Raw genomic sequence first — 21615 nt, 5'->3', positions numbered from 1 at the left:
TTGTTTTTTGACAAACTTCATTTTCATTAGTAAATTATTTTAAAACTTAGGGTAGACATGGAAATTCAGAATAGAAGTCACAAGAAGGAATTAAGGAATTATTACCTAAAAGAAACTCTCTAATGTATCAAATGTATATGAAAACCAAAGTAAGTGTATAAAAGCCTATTCTGCATGTAAAACTGATGTATTTTTGTTTTTAAGTGGTGAGCTAACTTAGGTATTTTTCTGATTGGTTTTCAAGATTTTAGTGCTAACAGAACATATTCTGAATTTTTTATTCATGGCTAGAGGAGGAAAATTAAATTTTCCTGCTTTCTAAGCCATTAATTAACACCTGAATGATACAGTACCTGAATCAAACTAATTAAATCAGAATGAAAGATCTCTTTTTTTTTGGACTTGCAGTAGAAGTTATTTTCATTAGAAGCTTATTGAGCTTTTTGACCTGATTTACTCTTGGTCTGTGGCTTCCACCATTTCAGCAGTTTGACTTTTCTGTAAGATGCTGTCCTCACGTATGGTTTGTGCAATTTTTCTACACAGCACAAAAGATTTCAACAGGTTATGGTCTAGGTTTGATTCCACTTCTGGGTATAATGTCTTGTTTTCTGTTCTCATCCCCATGACATTTATTCCTAAACATCCTAGCAGTTGCTGTGAGGGGTTTGACCATTTTCCTCAGAGCCCCCCATGACTCTGCTTCCAAATCCTGGCTGGAGTTGGTTCCCCAGCACAGGCTCCTGAATCCTTTTGTGGGGATGCTCTGCTCTTAGAACAAGGCTGTAGTCCATTTTGCACACCTAGGTGTCCTGCTTGGCCTCCAGCTGCTGCTCCAGAAGGCCACCGATCTCCAGGAGGTCCCGTGTCCCACCTGCCAGCCCTGAATGGGTATCTTGGATAACCTGCACACCTCAGCTGGCTCCTGACACCCGCATTTTGGCAACAAATGCCTTGCAGCTCACGCTAGACGTTGCTGTTGTTCTGCTGCGTGATCTGGAGCAAGTCACTTCTCCCTGCTCCTTTCATCCTTGGCTGTGGCTATTTTGAGAGTCACCTCCTTGGTCCATGGGCTCTCTCGTACCAGGTATTTACCTGGATCAGAGGAGTAATACACGGGTAATAACCATGTGGCCCAGACCCACCTGCCAAAAGCAGCAGGTCCAACAGGTCCAACTCGACATCCATGTGCACAGCGAGCTCCGGCTGTGTGCAGAGCACAGAAATCCTGCCCATGTGCAGCTGGGGCTGCCCGCCACCTGGAAATTGAGTAGGGGATCATAAAAGGTGGGGGGACCAGAAAATGGACAGATCGGTACAGGAATAGCAGGGAAGATGGTGGCAGTGGATGTGAAATTATCAGTGTTTTGGCTTTCTCCTCCCTTCCAACTGGACAATGACATCCCTTTGCTCTCGGGCAGGGTTTTCAGGGACCAGAGCTGCCTCCTTCCCGTGCCATACCGTGTGTGCAGGCGTAGCCTCATTAGCAGCTCATTAGTAGCACTCCCTCCCTTTTCTATTTATTTATTTATTTTTTAATCCTTCTTCACCCATCTGGGCAGTGAGTGCCCAGCAGAGTCAGCAGAGGAGCAGAGGTGTAATGTCTTTACTTTTAGGAATTTCTTTACTCTCGGTGCCTTCCCCCCCTGCCCAGCGTGTCCCTGCAGATGTCGCTCCTCAGGACACAAGGCAGTGGAGTTTGCCTCCTGCCATCCACCCACAGTGATTCCGCTGAGAAGTGACCAGAGGCAGGTTTACTCCTTGATTTCTGCCATCGGCTCCGTTCCCTTGAAACTCCTTGAAAAGCAAACTGGGGCACGACTCAGGGTTCCCATTTGTCTTGGTTTCTTTCCAAGTCTTCACAGTTCCTTCCCTTTCAGTTTTTGTCCGTTTTTACTCTTTCTCTTTTGTTTCTTATTTCCCTCTCTGCTGCTTTCTTCAATTTTCTCCTTTCCTTTCTCCCCCTTTCTCTTCCTTCCTCTCTCTCTTGCTGCTGGATATTATGAGCAGTGACAGCAGCCGCTGGGGGCTGGAATCCAGGGAGATAACAGCACTGCCATGAGAATCCGTCTGCTCGGCTACAATTAGCCCTGCTGATATCTTTCACCTGGACAGAGCTGCCTTATCATTGCTACTTCTTGGAAAATGAAGGGTCACAGATACTGATCGCAGATAGCACGACTCTGGCATTTCCCTCTGGTTTTCATGTTGCTGGAATCCCTTTTTGGCTCCCTTCTCCATATGATTAGTTTTGCATCTCTCTTGTTCAGCTGTGCTGCTGTCGGATGGAAAGCAGGCACCGCAGCTTTCCAAAGGGCGTACGGCTCAGACAGAGACCCGGCTACATTTACCTGATGTGAGCAGCAGCACACGTCCATGGATCCTGCGTGTTTCTGAAGTTCAAAGCCAGAAATAAAATAACGCGTCAGTGCCCCAGGGCCTCTTTATGGTAAGTTGTTGCCCTGTCTTTGGAAACTCTGGAGAAGGGCGCAAGCCAGAGCCAGCTGGGCTTGTTAAGCGTTGGGCCGATCCACCCACCCTTCTGCTGGCTGCTTGCGCAGTTCCTGACTAGCAACGTGAAGATATTGGCAAATGCTGCCACGGCTTTTTTTTTTTCCACCGTGGATGAGTTTTGGCAACTGCTTCTTGAGTCCAGAGACAGCATGGTTGTCCTTCGTGGTCTTTGTTTTGGTGGCAAGTCCACCCTGATAAAAAAATTGTAGTCCCTGCTTTGCATTTCCCTGCTTCTGGTACCTTTCTTTCTGTTAGCCTTATAAATACAGCTCTGTAGCAAGAATAAAACCTGGTTTCTTCCCTCTCTGGACTTTGAAAGCGTCTGAATGGAAGAACAAGGTTAGCAGCAGGGCTGCATTTAGCTGAGATGGAGACGGCCTTTCTCCAACTCTTTGTGTCTTCCTTCTCTCTTGCTTTTCTGTGATTTATGGGTACAGTCGCTGTTAGAGATCTGTTGGGCTGCATGTAGAGAGGTGAAGAGATACTGAAATTAAACTAATGGCTCTGGGTCATAACTGGATGAGAAAACCTGCACTGGCAGAGAACTGGCAGCCCGCTGACCACCTTATAAAGATGCCCTTCAGGACAAATGCAGAGATCGTTGTTAGTGCTTTCTCTCTCTCTGTTTTTGCCCCTGATTTGCTCCATTTGCAGACAGTACTCAGTGGCAATCAGCATGGCCCTGGGAGTCAGAACGGATATTTCTAAGTCTTTCCTTCTCCTTTCCCCCTGGTCTGGTTGGACTCCAAGTCCCTTTTTGCCATTTTCATATGAACTCACAGCTATGGATTGCAGTCTTGGTTGGGGTCTGTTGTAGCCTTTCTGCCAGTAGCAGCATTTTAGCTGACTGCATGCCCTGTAGCTATAACCTGTGAGATGGTGATACCGCTGTCACAGCTCCTGCTGGCTCTGTGTGCCGCCAGATTGCTCAGTACCGTATATCCAGCTTGAACATGTGAACATATTTATATTTTGGTCAGCCGGAGCACACAGGTTGAACCAGCTTTATGCTTCTGCAGTGACTGTGGTTGGTTGTGAGACGGCGATCGGGATGATTTCTGCCAATACGAGCCAACATGTTGGGGGCACCAGCCCACATTTTGTGGTGTAGCCAGTGCCACGTGAGGGTCCCTGATACCGGACTCGCTGTGTTTCTGCTGGAGAAGTAAGCTGTGTTTGCAGGTGTGTGAGTGTCACTGAGTGTAATAAAGCCGGGGTTGTGTAAGAGTTACTACAGGTGTCCAACGGTGCAACTACACCTGCGGCACTGCGCTCGCAGCCGGGCATAGCCTTGAGTGCAGCCCCCGCTGGCAAGGGCACGGGGCTCGTAGTCCCTCGCTTCCTGCTGATGTCCTCCAAAGCAAACCCGCAGTCGGAGTAACTGGTTTCTAACGGCTCAATGGGTGTTACGGCTCCTGCAGTGTTTTAAGTTAACTCATTGTCTTGTCCTCAGGAGAACTGCAAAGATGTGAAAATACTCATGGCTTTCTTTCAAAGCCAAGGATGGGCGTTGCCCTGGGTTTCTTTATCCTAGGGAGCTTTGAGTTACTGTTACAGCCTCTGCCCTCTCCGTCCTGCCTCTGCCTTGCCCTGGTAGAAAATGTGGTTCTACAATTACCTGCCCACCCACCCTTAGTCCAGACAGAAGAAAACATAGGTGAGTCGCCAGAGGAATGCGAATCCAATAAATTGCGACACTTGTGTGTTTATCTGACCTTCACTGTTTACAAATTTGGCTGGCAGTCTCATGAAAGAGGATCTGCCCAACGTATTGGTCAATTGGACCTTAATGCTCTTCTTGTTTCTGGTCAGCCTGGCAATACTGTAAGAACAGTTTGTTCTAAGCAAGCTCCTGAATGAGTTTATGTGCTTAAATGGCATCACCGCACATTCTCAGTGCTGTCGCCTGGTCTTTTTTTACTCCACCCTTCCAAGCTTTTGACTTCGAAGTCATGGCTCAGAATAATTGCTGTATTTACTCAAATTAAATGGTCACATCCTGCTACCGTCTTCACTGGGAGGGTACAGTTGTTCTTTTCTCCTCTGGAGAGAGGCCTGACCACTTTTCCAGGACGTATCAGTGCTGTGCTGCTTTACTGTGGGATCAGCAGCAGGAAAGGGAGAGGGCGCCTTTACTTCTGTAGGACGGCCAGAATTACAGCAATATGGTGTGTAATGTCATGAAGCCCAGCAAACTTTATTTCAGGTTTTTAAAAGCAGCATTTAAGTCTTATCTTTGTGAAGTTTGAAATGTCTAAAACAATTCTCTGTTGAAGGACGCTGTGGATCGCCTGCTCTCCACAGTTTGCAAATTGTCTGCGCTTCGAGAGCGCTGCAAAAAAACCCACCCATGCCTCAGATTCAGACATTTCTGAATGTGGGATGTTTGGGAACAGATTATTTTCAGCCTCGTCTATTTTCTGACTCTATTAAGATCCTCCCTGATAAGCCTATGCAGTCAGGAAAGCTCCAGTGATTCCCAGCTCCAGCAGGAGCCTAATCCTAACGTATCGCTGTTATCAATAGGATATTTTACCAGAGGCTTTGGTGAAACCAAGAATAGGCCTTTAATTATTATCCAAGACTCATTCCCCAGTCCTGGCTTGTCGGCTGTGGCCAGCTTTCACTAGTCCATGTAATGCAGATAGCCACAAAGTACATCTCCTCCTCCAGGAATCTGCAGAGTCAGCGGCTGCTGCCTCGGGCTGCCCGGACCCTCGGGAGCCCTTTCTTGCTGCAGAGCGGCTTCAGCTTCCTCGGGCATCCTCTGCGCCCTCCAAAGCGTCCCGGTTGTTTTGACTCCCCGTTTTTGTACAGGACACCGTGCTTTTAATGGGCCTTCGCAGGCTCGTTGCCTTCCTGCTGGCACGGCCCCACACGTGAGGCTTCTTCACGGCCTCAGGTGCCTGAGGAGAGGTGGCCTGGCTGGTGGTCTGCTGCTGCCGCCAGAGCCCCTTTTGGGCCGTGACCCTCTCCTGTGATACATTGACCCGTAGCCCTGAGGCTGGGACTAGCCGACAGCCAGGAGTCATTATAAAGAATAAAAACTATTTCAAAGAATGCCTCAAACTTGTGCATCGTGCCCCTCTGCAGGCGGATTTCGTAGTGACTTGGTTTCGTGTCAGCTTAACAAAACGCTGAATGTGCATAATTCCTTTTCATTTTGTCTTAAAATAGGACATCTAAATCAGGCTCTCCGTAGGCCTTTCCCAGTCTCTCCTGGCTGTCAGCTTTCACTGAGCTTCCCCACACCTCCCACCGCATTTTTCTGCGGGGTAGGAAGAGACTGAAATGTAAGTGGGATTATGCCTGGGTGACAAATGCAGCCCGATGTGATTGCGGGACGGAGAAAAGCAGATACAAAGAGAGCCAAATCTGGGAAATGGGAGTGGGCTTTACAGAGGGGATTACGTGCCACAATGCCTCAGATAGCAGCGCGTGGATCCTGCTCCGTGTTAAAAAGCAGCCTGGTTTTAGCCTTCCCATTCGCACAACGCTCTCTGCCATTTCTAATGACAGTGGGGAGAGCTGGGACTGGCTGTGCCACAGGGGCATTTTGTTCCTGCACCGCGTGAGCTGCCCTGGGCTTGATTTCAGCCCTGTTGCGGTGCCCGTTGCGGAATCGTGCTCCAGACACGCCGCCATCAGCGCCACCGGTCCGGGGCGTGCTGCAGCGGCACTGCCCAGGGCTCTGCTGGCCAGCAGAGGAGGAATACCCTTAAAAAAACCCTAAATCCCTATCAGTGCGGAGTGTCTCCCAGCAGCCTCTCCAAAGATGACTCCTTATTTTAAAAGAATTTCTAAATAAACTCCAAGCCGCATTTTATAAGAGAGGATGGTATTTGCAGAAAAGGTCAAGAATATAACAGTCAGCATCCTCGGAGATAGGAATTCTCAGCCCCTGCAGCTTCCCATAATTTGTCATGGCTTTAAACCCTCAAGTCCCCATTTTACATTCCCAATCAAGACAGACATGAGGTTTTGATTTCCAAATGAAACGCTCCGCTGGCTGGGACGTTTTTCCCTAAAGAAGATGTACAGAAACAAAAATTGTTAGGATTTCACTAATTATATGTTTACGCTCAGTCCCGACCCTGAGCCAGGACCCATTAGTGCTGGAACCGTGGGGGCAGCCCCGGGGGGGACCCTGCGAGGCGCTCGTGGCGCTGTGGCCCCTGGGGATGGCCAGCTGCACCTCCACCCCCGTGCCACCTCTCCGCAGTGTAACCTTCTTGTTGGGTTTTGGGCAGCCGTAATGTGGGTGACCCTTGTGGGTCGGGGTGCTGCAGGCTGCCCATGTTGCTTGAAGGCTCGCGCTCTGCTGGGTTTCTCACCGGGGAGAGCGTGCAGCGGTTTCTGCCGCTAGCAGGTGTGAGAGAAGCCTTTCCTCTGCGAGTCTGCGGGGAGAGCATGGAAACGCGAACACCGCAGCGAAAACTGAGTGGGATTTGTGTTTCTGGTGAGGTGTCGGGAAATAGCTTTTAAAATGCGCTGGTGAGAGGCTTCCCAGCGAGCATTAACTGTTCCCTCGCCTGGAAGGATGGCTGCAGTGAATGCACCTGGCGAGGTGCAGCAAGAGCTGTGCTGCTGCTGCTGCCACGCTCCGGGCATCCCCGGGTGTGGGCTCGGTGAGCAGAACCACGGGCAGTGCCTGGGAACCAGGGAGGGCTGCCCCGAAACCCTCACGGCGGCTTCGGCTCAGCTCGCGGCGTGGGCTGCCATCTGTAAGTTGCCATATATACATTTGTAAATGTTTTGGTATGCTTGAGCAAGCCAGTATCTGGAATTAATTTTGTTCTTTTGGGAGACTAGACAGGGAGCCCGTTGGAGGAGAAATCCAAATGGACCAAAAGGATGCATTTTGGTGGGATTTGTTCAGTTGGAAGAGACCTTTGTATGGACGTGCTTTTACAATTTGAATGGCCTTGATTTGTTTTTTCTTACTTCACTTGTGAAGTGACTCAGAGCAAATTGAACTAAACTCACTCCAGTCGTGAAGCAGATCTGTATGCTGATATTAAATGTTTTATACACTCCTCAGGGTTGTGCAATGCAGCATCCCTGCTGTGCCGTCCGTGCTGGAGCTTCTTTTCCCCTCTGTGCTCCGTGCTTATGTCAGCACTCTGTTACTGCGCTCCTTTGTAAGATGCGACGCCCTGAGGGAAGGTGAGGGTCACTTCTCCACCACTGACGTGTAGCCGCTCTTTGAGCAGAGTGCAGTCTCGCCACTTCACACGTCAGGAGATGAAAAATTACTTTTCTGGCTGAAATTGCAGGGAGGATGGTAGAGAGCAGAATGCACTTACCTTCGTGGCATCCCAGCCAAGGGGTGGGCCAGCTCCTGCAGGAAATGCAGTGGGATCTTTAATGCCAGTGAGTGGCCCAGCACCAGCACAAGCTGGTTCATGGTCTCAATCCGACCAGTTTGGCCCAAGATCATACCCCACCAAACTCCGTCACTTCTTTACTGGCAAGATACGCGTTCCCTGTGGTGCCTGACGACAGTCTCTGGCAGGGTTATAGATAGCATTTCCTTGCCTTTAGGTGCAAAAGCTACAGGTCCTCGATTGCTGCAGATCACATTTAGGCTTGTGAAGCCCATCTCATCCAAAGGCTTCAGCATGATTAGTTATTTTTAAACTCCACAGAAGGAGTGTTAAAAATGTGCTTTTTCATGCAAGCAGCCTTAAAAAAAATCCCTGCTTTATTTATGTTCTTGAGGTGCTTTCTCATAATTTTCCCATCCCCTTGCTGCCTACACCGCAACGCTGTATGAAAATGGCTTTGGAGACAACACAAAGTGCTGTATCTGCAGTTTGATTTTTGCAAATCTTAGAATTTTGCTTTTCTCCTTTGCTGAAACTCCGATAAGCATTTAAGTTTTGATACTGATCCTTCCTGGGATGGTAACAGAGAGAACTCAGGATTACAGATACTGCCCTCCTGTTACATCCCTGCTGACCTCTATCCTCTATCTTACTGATAGATTATTCAGAGCTGGCAGCAGAGATGCCAAATGGATGCCCTCTGTTTTCACGGTAAAATGTTGAAGGGAGATCTCTTGCTACGTTATGAACTATCAGGGTCTTTTATACACGCAGGACAAGTCTTATCAGCTGTTACAGCATCTAGAAAGCCTTGCAGTTGTATTTCTTAACGGGTCTGGCTGAAACCCAGTGCTCATGGCTCTGTCCCCGTGCTTGGCGCTGCTGACTTTGTGTGGGTCCCCTTCCCTGCCCTGGCAGCATCTCGGGACGCTGAGCTGTGCCTCCAGCCAGGCTGAGCACAGGGCAGCGCCACTGCCACGTCTCAGGGGATTTTGTGATCCAAGGTCCAAAACGCTGGGCAAGAGGAAACCCACCAGCACCTGCATCCCCGCACTCTCTTCCCAACCTGAATAGGGGCTAATTTAAAGCAGATGAAATGGCTCTGACATGCTGCAGTGAACCCAATCCGCAGCTCCTGCTGGGGAAAAAGCCTCCCAGACTGTGCAGGGGCTTTGCTTGAACCTGCAAAGGATGTGAGCTTCTGCTCCCGGTGGTTTTTATCGTCTACTTTGCCCTGCATCTCTTTCTCCACTCCCAAGCCAAGCTGCCAGATCCCAGCTAAGCAGCCAGCAAGGCCTCCCTCCCAGGGGAACAGCCCATCGGTGACAAGGTCTCTGCCCCTGACGTACAGGGAGGAAAGGCTGGCTCTGTCCGGGGAATGAGCCACGGTGCTGGCACAGCCCCGTCCCCGTGTCCTGCTCCAGCCAGGGCACAGCGCTGCTGCTCCCAGCCCGGGGACAGCCAGACAGATCACCTCTGCCCCCCTTGGTCGCTACCGGGAGCCTGGCCTGGCTTCAAAGGGCTTTTCTTACCCCTTATCACAGCGTCTGAAATTCCAGCTTAAACAAAACCCAGCCACAGACTTATTCAAAACATTTATTAGTGTTTAAGGAAAATAATAGTGTGAAAGGTACAGAGCTTTGTCTAAAGCCATATGCATTTTTGTTTTTTTTTTTTTTTACAAGCTTATTTGGCTGCAAATTCTACATGAGATAAAACTAGTATGTTTTTCTCCCAGAGATTTGGAATTAAGGACAGTTTGTCTTTTTTTTTTTCCTTTTAGTTCAGCACTTTAAGTTAGGACAGCATTTTCCAGGGTTTATTGGTATCTTCTTCCAGTAAGCATTTTGCTTCTCCCAGTATTTTCATTCCAGAACAAGGCTCATTCCAGATGCAAAGCGTAAAGGAAACATTCATACCTTGGCTTTGAAGCTAAACCTCCTTCATGAACAGCAAGTTCATAAGGAATGTTAATTAAAGCATCATACAGTATCTAAATGGACTTTTTTTTTTTTTAACTTTATAAAGAATTAAGGCTATGTAGATGTCACAATAAAATACTCTCAGGTAAAACGCACCCTATTTGTTAGGCATGAAAGAAGGTTTAACAATAAATAAATGATTTATGCTGTCAATAACATTATGGAACTGTATAAAACTATATTTACGCAGCTTTAAACATAAAAAACATACTAGTGGCATGAATATATACAACACAGGTCATGACGTACGTTTAAATTATCATAGCCAGCAGTGTTTTTTTTTTTAAATGGAGACACTATAATAAATAGAAATGTTAAATATTTACAATAATAGCATATGTGGAATCAGTAGATGAACACATAAAATCTTCACACACAGAGGAAAAAAAAAGTTATGCCTTATAAAAAAAATCCCTCCCACCCACAGCTTGCCCACCCACCCAAAAGAAATTGTCATTGACTAGACAAGGGGAATATACAATTTTCCCCCCTCAAAACAAATGAATACAAATAAAACTGTACGCATGCTGAGGTGATATGTTGACTGAGACATTCAAGGATATACCTGTCTATATGTTTGGTTCCCATAGATGCATCGGACCTCTAATGAGAGAGGGATCTTATTTCAGTTCGATGCATGAACATTACGTTGGTAGCGAGTCGTTTCATTTCGTGTTTTTTTTCCCTTTTTTTTTTTTTTGCTGAAATGCTTGGATTGTCTTTTTGGTTCGAGCTTGTTCTTTACGGTGACATATGCCACCACAGGGGAGAGGATGCTCACAGGAAATTCCGGGAGGCACACTGGAGACTTCCTTATGGTACCACCAGCAGCCACTTGGTTTTTGGAGCAGTTTTTGGAGCAGAGGTGCTAGCTGTCAGAGCTAGCAAGAGCTAGCCTTAGCTAGCCTTGGCAAGCCCCTCCGTGACATCCTGGGGGCACCCTCCAGGGGACAGCCCTGCTGCAGCTCAGCAGGTCAGCCTGGGCTCTGCTCCTTGGGTCACGCTGGTCTTTGTAGCTACGGTATTTGGCCTGATCCCACATCTTCCTGATTAAGTTGAATGAGAACATCACAGAACTTAGCTAAAATCAGGAAGGATCAAGGACATTTCCTTAAAGACCTGGTGATCACAGGGAGCCACACCTCTTCAACTTAGCGGTTCTCTCTTGCTTCCTACGTGACTTCTATTAAAAGTAATGCCTAGAAATTCTGCGCGTGGATACATGCATTAAACCCTGAATATAGCTATTAGGAGCTGTGCTCACTCAGCAGTAGCTAAAATCTGAGTTGGAAATTGTAGCCAAATTCCAACAGCCTCTACTGTTTGTGCAGCTCCTTCCCACCATGCGACAAGACGTACGTTAGTTCACCGGGTACGTTCTGTCTCTGCTGAACTGCCTTCCTGCCCCCACAGCTTTCCTCCCAAACTTTCTAAATAAGAAGGCTCAGATCTTTGGTGTGATTCCCACTTTCTAAGAAAACTCACTTTTTCTCCAGAGGAAGCTGAAGAGCTCACCCTTCTGTCCCCGTGGGTGCTGTCACCTCCATTTCCAGTACCATATCTGGGGACATAGGATTGCGCGGCTGCAACCTGAGAATTACAATTGCATAGGGGGTAGGAGAGATGCATCCCAACACCTCATTCACACTTTAAACTGCCTAGAGACAATCCATTCTTGGCACTCTCTCTCTCTAGTAACTCATTCTACAGAGACCGGCGGTCGTTATCTGCACAACAATGAATAAAGAAGTCAACCCCCTCTCCAGATCTTTGGCATTTTGGTAAACCAGAGCTGACAGGCAGGTTCTGGTGGGGCTCCACATCCCAGCAAACCACACCGTGTCACTTCTAAGGAGAGACACATTTCTGATGGGCTTCCAATGCAGCCCTGTGGAAGAATTTAGTGTATGTACGGGGTCCTTCATTGTGTGAGCCTACGGCCATCCTTTTAAGCTTGTGCATTAGGGTGGAGTAGCTGTGTCTGGGTGGACAGGTGTAAGAAGAGAATATGCAGGGGGGTTTAGAGGTTCGGGAACATACTCTTGGGGGTCCTCCATACTGTGCTCTGTAAGTAGGGAAGTCGTGTCAAACTACTTGGTCTGGAAGCTGATTACCTAGGCCTTGGATACGCTGAAGTGACTGGATAAGCAAGTGTTAAGTTACACAGTGGTTAAAAAACAACTAAGGGGCACTTGAACTAGGCAGTGTCGCCCGGATGGGAACAATGGCTCAGAAATTACTCAGCAGACAACGGTGGAGCTCCAGACTGCATTGTTCCTGTATGAGAGACAGGACAGCTATTTCATTCCAGTGTGTCACAGAGAGCCTCCAGCCCCTGCCTTGTCAGCCACAGGCAGAAACCAAATCCCTCTGGAATTCAGCCATCTGCTGTAAGACTGCACCCTAAACCTTCGGAGGTGCTAAGCCACAAGCGGCCGCATGCAATCTGCCAGAGCCCTTGTAACCTTCTCCCCAGCTGAGGGACCAAGATAAACAAACAAGCCCCCAAAACAACCCAACGACCCCAGAACAAGATCCTAAATTTCAGCCAATGTCCGTTTCATTAATAAACAGAGGGGAAAAGAATTTAGTCGGAGACATTTTGCCACATTTAGCGGCTGCTCAAGTGTCGAGTTTGCTGGTTCAATAACCCATTGCCACTGCTCTCCCTTTGCTACTATATACACTGGTGCTGAGGTCCATATATCTTGCAATGCCCTGTGCTTGACCTCTGAATGGGAAATGCTTTGGAATGTCCATAGACGGGAAGATGGACTCAACGGAGGAAGCTTCCAGCGGAGGGGGAGGGTGGGGGTAACGGGGGGCTTGGTGCCTTTTTTCACCTCCGGATGTCCGAGAAGTCGGACAGTTCATCTGCCCGGTCCATGATCCCATGTGCCCCTTTGGGACCGTGGGCCCCAGCTTTCACCCGGGCATGGGCATTCAGGTGGCCCTTGGTACCTCTCTCTCCCTTGGACGCTCGTGAGCTCTCCCTGGGGTCGGACTCGGAGTGGGCCAGGATGTCCCCGCGGCCAGCGGTGGCTTTGCCAGCTTCAGCCAGCTTCTTCTCAGGGCTCAGGATGGCATCACCGTGCACAGCTGAGGTGCAGAAGCTCAGGATGGAGCAGAGACTCCCCCAGTTCTGTTCGCATTGGGCCTGGACGCTTCTTGTTATTGCCTTTTTCACCTCCTCGCCACAGGTGAGCAGGATATTCACTAGGTCAACATACGGCCTGGAGGGAAAGAAAACAGTGAGAGGCGAGTCAAAAAATATATTAGGATTATCTACCAGTCAGCCAGGGTAACGGCCTCTCTGCCTTACTCTCCCCTTGCCTACGGCGCTGTTCAGTAGCGTTTGTCCCCCGCTACCTGCTTACTTGGCCACCAGGGGGTCAGACATCTACTACCTTGAGGGCCAGTTCTGCACCATATGTTGACTATGCGATGTGTTATACTCTAATTGGCCACATCAGAGTAAGAAATGCACACGATAGCATCCTGTGGAGCTGAGTCACTCAAGTGCAGGGGCAGCCTTGATTGTTCACCCAGTGGAGATGCTCTGGGAGGACTGTAATTCCCACCAGAGGAAGACAGGAGGTCTACACGCTTGGCAAATGGGGCTGTCAAACGGAACAAGTGCTGTCTCACATCTTCTCTCGCTATCTCTTTCCATGCTCCTTTGTCTTTATTAGTCAGGAGACATGACAAAGGAAGCCAGCGCTGGAGCCATCAGCTTGATAAAGCAGCTTGCTATCTCCGGGTGAACACCTGATACAGACATACACTGGTAACCAGCCTGCAGGAGGCAGGCATTTCCTCTGCTCTGGGAAGAACAAAAGACACTGTTCTGTATGAGGTCCTCTGGCTTTTCTCACCACCTTCAGCTCTCCCTGGAGCAGCAGGTGTTGACCTCTGCCACAAGCAAGATCCTATCTGGGCCCATGATCCAACTGCAGCTAAGGCACATGGAAATCCACTCAGGTGGCACCAAATGTTCTCCTCATTTCGTTACAGAGTTAAGTACAGCCTTCAGTATATGCCTTGTCCCAGCAGAACAAGGACTCCAAACAAGCCAAGGCCAAATGCTGCTCCTGCTTCCCACCCAGCGCCAAGAGCCGCCTGCAGCCCCGCAGCACAACGCGGCCTCTGAGCACAGCTCGCTTCCTCTGTCATGGGCACGGAGGACAGCAATTTTAAAATAGCTGTGGTCGCAGGTTTTGTGGGTCAATATTGATGTTGTCTATTGACACAAGTGCTCAGCTGTTAGCAGGAGGTGCAGGCAGGCTCAGAAGGACATGCTTAAGACTTGGATGGTAGGACCCATGCAAACTGCAAGTCAAGACCTGTCCAGGGCTGGCAAGCCTGGGTTCTGCGGTAAGGGCGGTCGTGGTTGCATGCATGGGGTGGTGGTGGTGCACCTTCCACCATCCCCTAGCTCTGTGATGGTGGACGAGCCCTGTCTAACAATCTCTTCCCAAGAACTGAGTCGAGGAGATGAGGAGAACCAACAGACCGTGAGCAGATACTACCCTGATTTTGCTCTGCCCAACTGCTTAACCTCATTTTGAATGACTAATCTTGGAGAGCCACCTATTCCCCTATCTGAAAATATTTCCCATGTTTGGATTGTTTCTGTCATTAAAAAAAAAAAGCTATTTGGAATGCAACAGGGAAGGATCTGCCAGGGCCTGTCACCACTTCCACCATGACAAATGGGTCTGACCCACACCCCCACAGCAGCTGACTCCTCAGGAAGAGGCTTCGCTGCCCTGATCGTGCTCCTTAATGCACATCACAAGAAAACAGCCAGAAGAATAAACCAGAGAACAAGTCTGAAAGCTGCCACTGGCTTCTAAGCTCTTAGGTTTTTGTCTTAATCATAAAATAGAAGATGGCAGAGAATTGAGCACAACGCATATGAAGTAAAGGGGAAGGATAAAAAAGAGATCAGTCGTTAAAACCGGGCATAATCTGTGCAAAAAATCTTTGGAAGAAAAAGGTTGCTGGTATGACTAAAAAGCGGCTCAGCTGCCAAATATTTCAGGTATTCAAAGTCTGCCAGAGCCCTGCGGATTAATACTGGCCCATTTCTCCTTCACTGTTTTACTTTCTGCATTTCAGCTGGCCTGACCATAGTACCTGAACTGAGCACAAGGCTGCAAGTCAGCAGACGTGATTTTATTTCCAGCTCTGCCACACTCACCTATTGATCTCCAACAAGTTACTTAGCTCAAGAATTTCAGAAATGGCCTCTAAATTTAGAGGAGGGGAGGAGGCTGGCTTGCTTCTATTCGGGGAGTCCCACATAGGAGAGCTTAGCTCCAACTCCACAAGATGCTGAAGATGAAGTTTATGCAGCTCTAAGTGAGATCATGTAAAATGTAGGTGCTCAGCTAAATGACCTGTGCCTTCAAACTGAGACCCCCCATTTAAGCTCCCCAGAAAGAAGCAGTTGCCTTTGCGCATTCCTGTTTTAGCTTGTTTGCAAAATAAGGAAAACCTAACTCCTCTTTCTACAGCTTTTGGCTCTCATAGGTGGTTTTCAACATAAAGTAAGGTAATCAGGGGCCAGCTCCTCCGGAGACCAATGAAAATTCAAGGCTAGAAGTCAAAAATAAATGATTCGGTGAAAAATTAACATCACAATCGCTGGGATTTGGGGTTTCTGTGCTAATATCCCTTGGGGATAAAAAAAGCATAGTGGCATGGTAGGTAGATGCTCTAAGGTAAGCCTGCTGCCAGGCTGTGGCTCAGCCTCCTTGTTTGGGAGTGGGATGTTCAGCTGCAAGAAAAAACAGGCTCTGATTTTTGCATCTGTGCACAAAGAGTTGGTACAAACAGCTTGTGCCTGGCTTGTTGCTGTCATGGAGCAGCTTTGATCAATTCCTACTAGGACTCATGCCTGCCATTCCTTGGAGGGTGGCTGCGTTCCCAGGCAGAGGGATGAGCTGCTCAAAATCTGACTTGTGCCTTTATTTTGTACACCTCCATGTTTTATTAAAAAGCATCTTAGATTAATAAGGAGTAAGATGAATGGGAGATTACCTGGGGGACTGCAGCTCCTTCAAGGACAATTAACTAGAAAACATTTGAAAGTATGTATTTACAAAAGAAATTATCCTGCTGACAACTCTGCAAAGACCATCTTCCCCCTTCTCCTCTAGCTGTCACTTGTAACAAACTGGTCATGAACAGTGCCTTTGACTACAGAAAGCACAAAGGCTTTGTGAGATGCCTCTCGGAACATCAGAAGCTAACGCTGTATTTGCCTAAGGACCAAGAAGACAGCCAAATCCAAGTCCAACCCACTTCATTTCCTTCCACGACCACATCCAGCCCTTTGCAAGCAAGCTCCTCTTCCAGGCCCCTGCGAAGAAAGCATTGCCTTGGTCTTGTACCTGGGAAAACAAGCCGTGCTTAAGGCCAGAAGGAGGTAAAACAGCTTTTGGGCAGATGCACAGCCCATTGGCACCATCATGCTCCTGGAAGGAGCTCCCACGCCTCTGACTGCACTAGCACGGAGGCACTTACTCATGCTGCAGCAGGTCTTTGAAGTGAATCATCTCCACAATGACCTGGACGTTCTCCTTGGCAGCGGAGCAGAGGTCATGCTTCAGGTAGCACTCCCGCTGTAACTGGAACACCATCTCTTTAATGGCTGGGCACTTACGGCTGATGCAGCTGAATTTATGCCTCAAGGCATGAGCCTTACACTTCAGAGCGTCTTTAATGAAGGATTTTCCCTGAGAAGAAAAGAAACGGAGGAGGTCTGTATTTTTGTCCATTAAGCACAGCAGCTGATTTATGGCCAGCTAGCTGCTCCTCTGCAGGACAACCTCAAGGGTTATTAGATTGCTGGGGAGATCACTTAATGGCTTCTTCTCCCCTCTTCTCTTTGTTTCTCTGCCTTTAAAGATCACGCCAGGTTGCGCTGCCTTGCTATTCCACTGGGGCTGAGCACACAGGGCTTCCTCAGATATTTTGGGGTTTCCTCTGCCCCAATAACAGACTGCCCAAGAGGGAAAAAGGGAAAAAGTAGGCACCTTGAAATAATGCAGTGCTTGAGTTACGGGCTTGCTTCGCCTCTGGGGTGGTAGCACAGCAGGTTCCCACAAAGGAGAAGGGCATCCTGCCATGGCTAGGGTCTCCAGAACCACAAGCACATTCCCATTCCTTTGCTTAATTTTTTTTCTCCATTTTTAAATCAGTTTGTAAACCCCTTACATAGCATACATACATGTATGCACCATTTCCCAGCTATCAGTTTTTCACTACTACCACTTCCTCAGGTAGAAAGGGACCCAAATCAGCACTAATAATAATTCTACAGTGTCTTGATGCCTGTCTGTTGCAAGAAATTCTCAGTGAAATAAAAAAAACAAGAAACTAAAATGTACACTGCAAGAAAGTTGCTTTAGCAGTATCTCTTTAAAGATCATTTGCAATTCCCTCATTCAGCTGCTTAGAGGGTATCAAAAATCATCCCTACCTTCTCCCTCTTTGCCATCTGACCCCATAGCCAGCCATACACAGTGCACGTGTCCCAGCCTGGCAGCTCTGCTCAGCCTTTCTTTACTTTGCTGAGCAATAGGTGCTGCACTGCATCCATCTCTTCATTGTTTCCGATTCTTTTACACAAATGCTTCCAGAAGACCAAATTCCTGTTGTCCTTTATCCAGAACACATGGGCACAGCTCCACGGACATGGACTAAGATTCACCCAGACCTGTGAGCAGATTTTGTCCCTAAATTGTTTCAACCCAGAAACACTTCTCCCTGATCAAAGAGCTATTTCAGGTATCATCCCCTTCTATTCCCTGTACCTGTACCCTACCTGTCCTTCTCTTCAATACAGAACATGCAGAGCACAGTGGGAAAATTAGGATAAAGAGAAAATCCTTATACAAACCAAACCTCACATCATTTATCAGATTTCAGAGAGGGAGGAGAGCAGAAAGCAGAAAACGGCCAGGGCTAGTCTTGTTATTTCATGTACCCTAAAACAACTGTAGGTAATACAGAGATAAGCCCTGAAAAACCACATCACAGCAGAGGCTCAAGTCACCTCCAAATTAAAGCTCCAGGGGTTTGGTGCTTGTGCACTGCAAAGGGGACAGCCTGGATGGGAAACGGGCTGGATCTGACCGCAGTACCTGGGGATCCCATGGAACAGGCATCAGTGGCTGCACTCAGCCTTCACAGGCACACCTTCCTCCCAACAGGGCTCGCTGCTTCTATCAGCTTTGCTCACTGACGGAGCTACGCAAAAATAAGTGTTTGCTGGAAACCACTTTGAAAATCATTTTCAAAGGTTTTCAGATACCCACAGACTTTAGGAGAAACAATTCCAGCCTTAATAGCTAACCAGACCCTGTGTACATCCTTGAGAATTTAAGCCTAAAACTCCAGCACTTGAAGTGTTTCCTGCTGGGTGGTCCCACCATCCCTCACAAAAGGGATGGAGCCCTGGAGACAGCTCTACTTTACACCACGCTTCCAGCAGTGCCATGTAGCTGGTGCTTTTAGTCAAGTTATTCTGTAAACTGCATGGTCAAGCCAAATGCCGCTGGCCCGGCGTAATGTTCTCTTCCCTCCACACTGAAATGGGAGAGTAGGTTTACAAGACATAATAACAGGATGTCTCAATGATGCGTAAATGGTCTGGGGAGAAAATGAAGGAGACAAACTTAATACCGCATACCATCGAAGTCATGTATTTTAATGTCAGTGCTCGAACTAAGGCTTAGATGAATGCAGCAGCTTTTGGACGTTGCCTGTACTGGTTGTGTGCAAGTCTCGAGAACCAAGCTTTAATAAGCACACAGTGGGAAACATCTTCTGATACATCTACATGAACTTGGGAGCCCCAGGTGCATTTCAGAATCAGCTTTGAACAAACATGATGTAGAAGCTTCAGTCATTTAATGTTTCTGACAACCGTGCTCAACTACATTACTGATTTTTGTCCTGGGTGCAGTAGGAACAAGTCCCCACGTGAAGCTGCAGCTAGGGACCTGTCTCCTGGGGCAGCTTACACACTGCTGCTGCCTTGGGTCTTGATTCTGGACCCTTCGCTTCAACAGAATAATTTCTATTGAAGCTGGTGTCACATGCAAAAGCAGATTTGCTCCTTAGTGGTAACTTTTTCCTCAGATGTGCTAAAGAGCAAAAACACATCCTAAGTTTCATTGTGTTACCTGGGCATCAAATTTTCCAGCGTTGTGCAGGAAAGTCATGCAGATCTCATGTAAGCCTCGGATCTCGCAAGAATTGTTTTCAAAGCATTCAAACACTCCGCATCCCACATCGCCGGCATTAACCAGGCAGTGCTGGATTTCAGCTAAAATGAGCATTGATTACAGTTAATTTGAAGAACTGTTCATAGAAGCTGCTGGTGGTGGGTAGGGGGGGAAGGGAAAGAGACGTTTTGCTAACATCATCAGTTCAAAAGAAAAAACACATGTGACAACAGTTATTGTACCCACAGCATGCCCACTTTCTGCAGAAATTAGGCCAAAACTTGGGTGTATTATGCTATGAAAGTGATATCCAAGAAGCAAATGCCAAATCCACTACGCTTACGTCAAGCTCTTTCACTTGAGAACTGTCTAATGCTTTCACATTCCTCAGGAGCAGAGGACAGGCATGATTTTTGCTGTCTGACTTGTAAAAAGACCCCATCAAATTCAAGTGCCAAAACGAGAAGGCCGTGAGGAGCTGGTCCCAGCCAGCTGGAATTGGTCGTTTCTGGTGATACAGCACAATGCTCTTTGCAGGCTACCGGGCGTCCCCTGTCCCGATGTCGAGGAAGTTTATGGCAAAACTCCCACTGATAAACAAAGTCCTTTGCACCGATTGTTGCATAAAGCTGAGACTCTGTCCTCACCTATGCAGAAATCAATTGGAAATGCGTATTTTTATATACGGCACATAAAACAGATCCACTGGACCTAGCATACGTGTTTATTCTGCCCGAACAGATGTTATGTAATGCTGTTAAAAAAAATGCTGTCTAATACCTACGCACAACCCCTCCTTCCCAAGTTCTAACTCTTAATAAGACGGCTTCTGGGCCTTTAAAAAGAAGGGACGTCGTAGCGCTGCCAGAGGGAAGGTGGTTGCTGAAAGAGCCCGGGGATAAAGTTAAACAGGGGCAGCTTTTAGGCCGGGACTGAGGATGCTAAGAACGCCTGTGCTCCGTGCCCCAGTGGTACCTTTAATTAAAGCTCGCTCTTGGGAGCCAGCCTAATCCCCCTGCGGACCGCAGCGCGTTTCAGCCCCCCCCCCGGCCCCCCCCTTTGCCATGCGGCCCATTTTGCAAGTCTTTGCAGCAACTTTGGGTCCCATTTCAGCCCGCCGCAAGGCAGAGGGGAGCAGAGCCGGGATGTCCAGGCTGAGTCCCACGGGGCTCGTGTGACCCCCCCAGGGGGGCAGCGGCTCTCTCCGCCACCCCTTCTCCTTCCTACCTGCCCCGGAGCGCATCTGGGGGTGGGGGGGTCCTGTCCCCGGTGCTGGGGCCGCTCCGGCATTGTGTCGGGCACGGGCGGGGAGCTGCGCAAAGCCGCGGGCACCGGGGGGGGGGGGGGGGGAGAAAAAATGGAGCTCTTTGTGGAGCGCTGCAGAAGCGCGGAGCCGGGCTTTTTTTGGGGCCGGGAGCTCAGCTGTAGTGCTTGTGTTGGCATCCGGATGCAAACCCTCGCCGGGATCACATGTCCTGGCTCCAGCGTGCTGAGAACTGCACAGTGCCGTGATTCACATGTGGCAGTCCCTAATGGGCATTCGTGCATTCCTGCTCGTGTGTGTTTAAACACGTCGCGCAGCAGCGAGAGTGTTAAAAGGGAGGAAAAAAAAAAATAATAAAAGGGGGGTTGGGGTGGGGGGGGGAGAAGGAGGGGAGGGGGGGAAGGGAAGCGCCTGGATCCCGCGCTCTCCGTGCACGGCTGGGAAGCGATCCAGCAAAGTGCACGCCTCGGCTCCCTCTTTCTAGGCAGCTACAGCCGGGGGAGGGAGAGGAGGACAGAGAGGGACCCCCCCGAGCCCCCCGCATCACCGCCCGGCTCCGTGCGGAGCGGAGCAGCGGGCACCCCCCCCCCAGCCTCCCTCCGCCCCCCAAACTTTCTCCTCGCCCCCCGCCCGCTTGGTGCCGGGCCCGGGGGCCACGTGCACGGGGCAGAGCCGGCTGCGGGCTGCCAGCACCGGGCTTTTCCCCTTCCTTCCCCTCCGTGCTTTCACCCAGCAGCTGCCTGCCTGACACCCCCCCCCCCCCGTACCTGTGTTCTGCAGGGACAGCCGCCCCTTCTGCGGCGGGGTCCTGTCGGGCGGCCCCTCCGGAGGGTGCGTGGCCTCAGCACCGGCCGCCGCGGGGATGGGCAGCACCAGCAGCACCACCAGCAGCAGCAGCACCACCAGCAGGGCCGGGAGGTGCCCGCGGAGCCCCTCGCACATGGTGGCGCCTTGCCGCCGCCCTCCTCCCCCTCCTCGCCTCCTCCCGGCCCCAGCGCGCTGCCCGCCGCGGCCCCGCGCCCCGCATGTGCCCGGCGCGGCGGCGAGCGCGGAGTGGCGGCGGCGGAGGAGCCCGAGGGTGCCTCAAATATCCCCGCCGAGCCCCGCTGGCGCTCGCATGAGGGAGCCGAGCAGGTGTCGCTCCGCGCCGCGGCCAATGGCAGCCGCCGAGCGCTCCGCCCGCCCGCCGGGGGGCCGGCCCCGGCCCGGCGGCAGGTTGCAGCCTCCCGCCCCCCCCCCCCGCCCCGGTTCCCCCCCCCCCGCCTCCCTCCGGTCCCCCCCCCCCCCCG

At 49.6% G+C, this 21615-nt stretch overlaps 1 protein-coding gene across 1 annotated transcript; it reads right to left on the bottom strand.

Annotated features, from left to right (window-relative positions):
* Window positions 1–9426: 9426 nt before the first annotated feature.
* Window positions 9427–21416, bottom strand: STC2 (stanniocalcin 2). Its single transcript, XM_080555273.1, has 4 exons — window positions 21094–21416; window positions 19021–19163; window positions 16355–16566; window positions 9427–13056 (listed from the first exon to the last, which is right to left on the bottom strand). The coding sequence occupies exons 1-4, from the start codon at window positions 21266–21268 to the stop codon at window positions 12663–12665; spliced, it is 924 nt and encodes a 307-aa protein (XP_080411399.1). The 5' UTR covers window positions 21269–21416; the 3' UTR covers window positions 9427–12662.
* Window positions 21417–21615: the final 199 nt, after the last annotated feature.

Source organism: Anser brachyrhynchus (assembly GCF_964034855.1).
Source record: "Anser brachyrhynchus genome assembly, chromosome: 14".
Lineage (NCBI taxonomy): Eukaryota > Metazoa > Chordata > Aves > Anseriformes > Anatidae > Anser > Anser brachyrhynchus.
The sequence above is the reverse complement of the archived record's forward strand: the minus strand, read 5'-3'. Positions and strand labels throughout refer to the sequence as shown.

Excerpts from the sequence above, each read along its gene's own strand:
- STC2 (XM_080555273.1), bottom strand. The coding sequence starts at position 21,268 with ATGTGCGAGGGGCTCCGCGGGCACCTCCCGGCCCTGCTGGTGGTGCTG. Across the intron at positions 19,164-21,093 it reads GCTGTCCCTGCAGAACACAG|CTGAAATCCAGCACTGCCTG; the intron begins GTACGGGGGGGG and ends TGCTCATTTTAG. Across the intron at positions 16,567-19,020 it reads CTGGAAAATTTGATGCCCAG|GGAAAATCCTTCATTAAAGA; the intron begins GTAACACAATGA and ends TTTTCTTCTCAG.